The 7,160-nt window shown below is 32.2% G+C and overlaps 1 protein-coding gene across 1 annotated transcript; it reads left to right on the top strand.

Moving 5' to 3' along the window:
* Positions 1-3,952: 3,952 nt before the first annotated feature.
* On the top strand, positions 3,953-5,456 carry LOC111799861 (ethylene-responsive transcription factor ERF039). Its single transcript, XM_023683345.2, has one exon. It carries the CDS (start codon positions 4,076-4,078, stop codon positions 4,829-4,831), a length of 756 nt encoding a protein of 251 aa, XP_023539113.2. The 5' UTR covers positions 3,953-4,075; the 3' UTR covers positions 4,832-5,456.
* Positions 5,457-7,160: the final 1,704 nt, after the last annotated feature.

Below are 7,160 nucleotides of genomic sequence, written 5' to 3' on the forward strand. Positions count from 1 at the left end.
ATCTTCCTCGGGAGCGCAATCGAAAAGAGGGTTCCATTCTTTGGCCTGAGGGTTCAAATGATCAGCGCCATTAAAGCCCTGGAGGGAGTCCATTTGAGGGCTGTGTGTGTGTGTGTGTGTGTGTCTGTGTCTGTGGAGAGAAAATGAAGAAGCAAAAACTGTGGACTTTGAAGAGGAAAAGCAAGAGATTGAGAAGAATTTATAGAAAATGAAAGATTACGACTGTTGGGAGAATTGAGCCAATGCTGAAATGGAAACAACAAGCGGTCACAATGTAACAGTTTAAGGTTTGTTTGTCATAAAGTTTTAAGGTTTTTGTGTCTGTCTGTCCCTTGCATGCTATGTCTGTCTTTAGGCATCATCCCATTCTCCATTAATTAATTTGCTTTCTTATCTTATCGCTTTTATTCATTTCCTTTTCCGGTTTTATTCCATCACGATTCCTACTTCTCATCCCTTCTTCTGAGATATCATGTTTAAATCAGTTGAGCTATGTTCATATTGGCATGTTTCTCTCCTCCTTTCTTTGCTTAAATCAGTTGAGCTATCATCATGATCATGTTTTGTTTCTCTAATTCTTTCTTCTTCTTTTTTTAGTTATATTCGTGTTTCATTTCCGTGTCTTGATTTAGATAGGTCGTGTGATGAGTAATGGCATGAATTGCCATAAATAACTCTTGTGTTCGTCTGTTTTTATCCCTCGTTAGGTAATGTGTTTGTTTTGTCATTGATTGACAATATTATATCACAATCCACCCCGTGTCTAACTTTGATACCATTTATATAACCGTCCAAGCCCACCGCTAGTCGATATTGTCTACTTTGCCCCGTTTTGTATGTTTATTTTTTTAAGATCGAAGGTTGAAAATCTCACACTTATAACATAAACTTACAAAACAATTATGTTGATATGATTTTTTTATCCAAAATATATGCTTTAATTATTTTTTTAGTACGGTCTTAACCAATTAAACTATATATTCGTCAAATATTAATATGATTATAATTTTGAAACGTAGTTGTTCGTGTTATTTATATGATGTGCATTTTCTTTTCTCATTACAAACAATAAAATAGCAAGTTATTCATTTTAGCATATAATAATAATATCTACGAAAGTTATTATTGTCCTAAAATGAAAATTTTAATTTGTTCATATCCTAAATAAATAAATAAATAAATAAATAAATAAATAAATAAATATATATATATATATATATATATATATATATATATATATATATATATATATATATATATTTTGCAATTAGCTGATACTAGCTAATTCGCCATAAATGGCAATATTAATTTTCATTACTAATGTACATATTTGATACTCGTTAGGGTGTGATTTTAAATATTTTGAACCAACCGACAATTTTAGATTGGTTGAATTGGAGACTCGAACAACCCAAATAGAGTTCACAACTTAACCCAAGGGTTGGATGGGATTGTCGGGTTATTATTTTAATTATTTAAAAAAATACATGTTATATTAATAACTAAAATCTCACCAAGTTGAAATATCAAACATTTACAAGTTACAATACATCACTAACATGTTACAAACGTTAAATATCCTTAACCTTTTTAAGAGTAGGGTAGAGTTGGGATGTATTACTTTTTTTTTTTTTTTTTTTTTTTTTCTTCTTCAGTTGGTGGCGTTGACTTGACCAAAAAAAAATGTCAACTCATAAACCAAACTGAATTTTTAATTTTTCAAAAAATTTAATCCAACCCAAACCGCAAAGAAAATCTAACTCAATCCAACGTTTATAGTTTGAGTTAGATAATCTGAGTTGGTCGAACTACCGAGTCATATGAACACTTCTATCTTGATCTTTGTATCTAAGATGTATATGGACACACTTGTACTCGAAGGAATCTAACAAGCTTAACTAAAACTTGACTTAACCCCAATTGGATATAAAAAAGATTAATAATCATACAAATATTGTTTTTTTTTTTGTCAAAATAAAATTTAGATTATTTCAATTAAATTAATTAACACGAACATAATTCAATAGATTAAAATATTAAGAAGTCAGAAAGTAAAATAATATTGGAAGTGAAATAGTAATGAAAAAAAAAAAAAAAAAATCTCAATGATAGGAAACAAACAAAGCTTTGTTACCCAGGTAACATGTATCGTAGATAAATATAATTTTTTTTAAATAATAATTAAAAAAAGAATAATCGGACAATCCAATCCAGCTCAATGGTTTGATTGGATTGAATTAGAAACTCTATTCGCTCAGGTTGATCACATTACCAATCCAATCAATTCAAAATTTCTGATTCAATCTATGTATATCCTAAATCGATTTAAATGGTGTAATTATTTGACAAAAATGCTTACAATATGTTGTATTTATATTAAAATATCAATAATTCCTTTCGGTTAAATTATATATTTTTTTAATATCCAAATTTTGAATAGAGTGTTTTATAATTTTATAATTTTAATATAAATAAAAAAATAAGAATCATTGAAGAAAATGAGAGATCAATATATTTTCCCAATTTTTAGATCAAATGTTTATATGTTTTTTATTTCTTTTTTTGGAGAGTTATAAGTAATGGAAATAAAGTACAGCAAATGTACTAAAATAATATTTTCAACATTTTTAAAAAAAATTTATGTCAAAGACAAATGAACCCTACATTATTTTTATTTCTAGATATGGTATATATATATATAGAAGTATGTATATGTCAACCAATTTTTAAAACGCTTTCGAAATTTTTTATTAATGATTTTCGTATCCAATCTACTATTTTTTTTTTTTTTTTTTGTTCTAGAAATTAAAGGCAGATTTGAATTTTTTTTTTAAATAATAAAATTAAAAATAAAAATAAAAATAAAAAGAGAGAAAAAAAAAAAACAAAATAGTCCTAAAATATGATAAAAATGATAAAAATTCAATCAAAATAAAATTAAAAAAAAGGAAAAAAAGGAAAAAAAAGGAAAAGAATTTGAAAGCAATAATAATTGAAATGAGAGCATCTTGCATGCACAAAGGGAGAGGCCAACTAGGATTATTTAAAATCCACTTGGCCAACCAACTTGGTTGTTTTTGGATTATTTGCTTTATTTTATTTAATTTTCCCAATGTTTTGCATGGCCTTTCAATACAATTTTGGATTATTTGTTTAATTTTAAATAATTTATATTTAGTCCCTTCTTTTTTAATATTTTCCTTTTTCTTTTCCTAATTTTTTTCCAATAAATATTCCGACCCCATCCTTCTGTACTCTTATTCTTTCTTTTCCTTCACTCAACGCGCTTATTTGATATCGATAGTTTGAAAAAAAGTCACAAGAATTTAATCCATATGATTCTAAACGTTAATATTAGTTTTTATGAGTTAATAACACTATTAAAAAATTATATATGAATATTTTTTTATCTAAATAATATGGTCTATTTGCACGGATTTATCAAATTATAAACACAAAATTCTAATTGGGAGTGTACATGATTGGTTGGGTTGATGACCCGAGCTACTCAAATAAAGTTCACAACTCAACTTACAAATGCGTTGTCCTCGTTCTTTTTCGCAAATCATTACTAAAATTGGTTACAAGAGTAGAATTGGATTAGATTGTAATCCCATTTTAATTGATTTGACCCAACCAAGAAAAATATCAACCCACAAACCCAATCAAATTTTTGGTTTTCAAAAGATTCAACCGGTGTTGGATGATGAAAGTCCCACATCGGCTAATTTAGGGAATGATCATGGGTTTATAAGTGAGGAATACTAACTCCCATTGGTACGAGGCATTTTGGAGAAGCCCAAAACAAAGCCATAGAGCTTATACTCAAAGTAGATAATATTATACCATTGTGGAGAATCGTGTGACCCAAAAAAAAGAAATCTAATCCATGATTTGAATTTGATAGTATGAGTTGGTCGTTATCAATTTATATAAATACGACTAATTTTAACGAGAATTTAAAAAGAAAAAAAAATTAAGGAAAACAAAAACAAAAACAAAAAGTGTGCTGTCGTATGAAAGTAAACATGAAAATGGGTTAAAGAAATAAAAAGGGTCGTATTTGTTGTACCAAATGATACTTAACCACATAAGGCTTTGCCTTTGCCTTTGCCTTTGCCCCTCTCACCATCATCGAATGGAACCATTTTTCAATTACATTCAAGCATCTGATGCGAAGCCAACCATCATTTGCAGCTCTTCCTCTGTCGCAACAAGCCATGGAAATGGACACATCTCTGGCAACACAAAACAGAGGACCTCTGAGGAAGAAGATAAGAGCCACCATAATATGTTCAGAGGAGTTCGAAAACGAAACTGGGGCAAATGGGTTTCCGAGATTCGTGAGCCAAGGAAGAAGACCAGGATTTGGCTTGGAACTTACCCAACCGCCGAAATGGCAGCGCGAGCCCACGACGCCGCCGCTCTGGCCATAAAGGGTCACTCTGCATTTCTCAATTTCCCTGAATTGGCTCGGTTCCTTCCTCGCCCACTCTCCAAGTCCCATAAGGACATTCAGGCCGCGGCGGCGCAGGCGGCTGCCACCACATTTTCGGAGGGAAACAACCGTGAGGGTGAAGGAAGGGAAGCGGCGGAGAACATGGAGACTCTGTTTTCTGGTAGCGACGGCGGAGAAAGAGCAGAGGACTCTACGAACTCCCCGTCGACTTCCGCCAGTGATGAGACATTTTTCGATTTGCCTGATCTGTTCGTCGGAAGTTCTGATTTGAAAGATGGGTTTCTTTGTCATTCTTCGTTATGGCAGTTTTGTGCGGCGGCCGATCATTCTGGTTTCCGGCTGGAAGAGCCTTCGTTTTGGGAGACCATTTAAGTTCAAACTATGTCCTCATCTTTCACTGTCTGATATAATTCCTCCATTATAATTCTGTTTCCAATGGTGATGTATTTTGGTTCTAATAAAGAAATGAGTAACAGATTGAAAATAAATTTCACTCACTATTGGCTGTTGCAGACAAATCCCAAAATGATCATAATGTTTATGATTTGGATTGTTCTAAAAGAACAGATTTGAAGTACAAATCGTCCCCTCTATAATTTCCTCCTACATTTTCTTTTTATTTAACTTTTCCGACTAACAGGTCTCATGTTATGTCAATTTGAATTTGCTCGATCTATTCAATTACAACTTTATAATGCAATCGCATTCTCGGGCCTGTTTTTGTTTCTGTATTCTTGATTTATCCATTAGGTCAGTCAGGCTAGTTCTTTCCACCTAGTTTTGGATTCATCCTCTTTTTCCAAAGATTGATTGAACCGAATCAAATATACCTTTAAACATTAATTAGTGTTGCATCAATTTAGCTACTACTCGAGAATTTATACTTCATTAGTACATGTACGATTCTAAAGTTAAACGATGGAAAGATTTCATAAACCCACTAAAAATATTGAGTTTAACTCCAACACGTAGAAGTTAAGAAACTCAAAATTCAGATCTTTTAGTCGATTCTATATATGTATATATAAATTAATGAAGTTTAAAACATTATCCTCAGTCGGGGAGGGGACCTTAAAGCAATCCATTCTTTCGAGTGTCCACTCAAACAAGTCTATCTTGTCGAGATTTTTTAAGAGGATCAAATAAAGAATACAAGTTCATGACATCAAGGCTGCTGGCTGCTACAAAAATCAGAGAGAGAGTAGTTGAATTACCATTTACCATCATCCAACAACTAGCAAACAGAGAGAAGCATCATTTTTTTAAGAAAGAATTCCAACTTATTCTGTTCATAACATGAGACATGTTTTCAATTCACAGGGTTTGGTGGTTAGTGGCCTTATTCATCTTGTCCCACCATCATTATAACCTCTTTATAATATTCCAAATAGCAATCATTTTCTTTAGCTTTTGGCCAAAGTTTAAAGGATGATAGAGAACCCTTGGCCACAAGAGAAATACTACAAGAGAAGAAATGGTCCTCTTTAATTATTGGGCAGTTTTCCTTTACTAAAAAAAGGAGGATTTAATTAACGGTATTCCATTGCTAAACTGCACCACTAATGTTTTCTAATCTAATAATAATTAGAATATGACAAAAGTAACGACAAGAAGAAAAGCAGATTAAGAATAATACAATCATTGAAATACCTTGCAAATGGCGTTACTTCAAGAGCTAGTTGACATCAATATTGTCTTTATTGGAATCTGCTCCACAGCCAAAAACCAGGATCACCATTCATCTCATCATTGGCCTAATGTTTAGTCTGCATCAGATCAACACAATTGCAATCTTGAGATCAGTTTCTAAGATGAGAAATGAACAAAAGAAAGTAAGAAGCTGAAAAGAAAAAAGAAAGAAAGAACTGTCCAAGAACATGTAGATTTAGCCAAAAAGAATTCTGGGCTCTGCACCAACTGAAAAGGAGAGAAAAAAAACATACCCTATGTAGTAAGTTTCCTCCAAATTCGCTGCTTTATGAACCTAAAGGAGGTGCAAAAATGCTTTAGGAGAAATCATGAGGCACGTGTATGCTTTTGAGGTGAGCTGTCTCCATTTTGTTCCTTCTCGTTTCCCTCTTAGATGGGTCTATCCTTGAAGGGGCAAGCATTTTGGCAAATTGAATTACAGTAATGCTTGTAAAGATGAGAATCTTTCAGTACTTGATTATCAATGCATTTAATCACAGGAACCTTGCACAAAATTTATACAACTAAGAAAATCTCTGACTTGGAAGAGCTTCAGTCTCAGAAATCCTGACTGTGCCCAAATTTCAACATCCGTACAATAGACACAACTATAATATAATCATTACATACAAGAAATTTCACATGCTATGTTTAAGTCACATCTGGATCATCAATCGGACTAAAATACCCTATTCATATAAGGATTAACAGTAGAAAACAGACTATGTACAAAGATTATGTGCATTGTACTAGCAGCCCGTTACTGAGTGGTTTCTCTGAGAAAAAATTAGTAATAGTCAATCGTATGAATAAAGAAAGCGTTAATACTCTCACATTAGCAAATAGCTAGTACTCTGGACAACAGGAATTTGCAGATTGGTTGAAATGCCATTTAAGAATGCTCTATTATTCAATGCTGAAAACTGCTTTGGTTAAATAAAGTTCATCCTTGGCCTGTAGAGATGGAAAAACACGATAAAGCTCCATCTTGATTTTCTCGCCAGCGGGGCAC

The sequence above is a fragment of the Cucurbita pepo genome, chromosome 8, assembly GCF_057944985.1.
Source record: "Cucurbita pepo subsp. pepo isolate OVF chromosome 8, ASM5794498v1, whole genome shotgun sequence".
In the NCBI taxonomy this organism is placed as follows: Eukaryota; Viridiplantae; Streptophyta; class Magnoliopsida; order Cucurbitales; family Cucurbitaceae; genus Cucurbita; species Cucurbita pepo.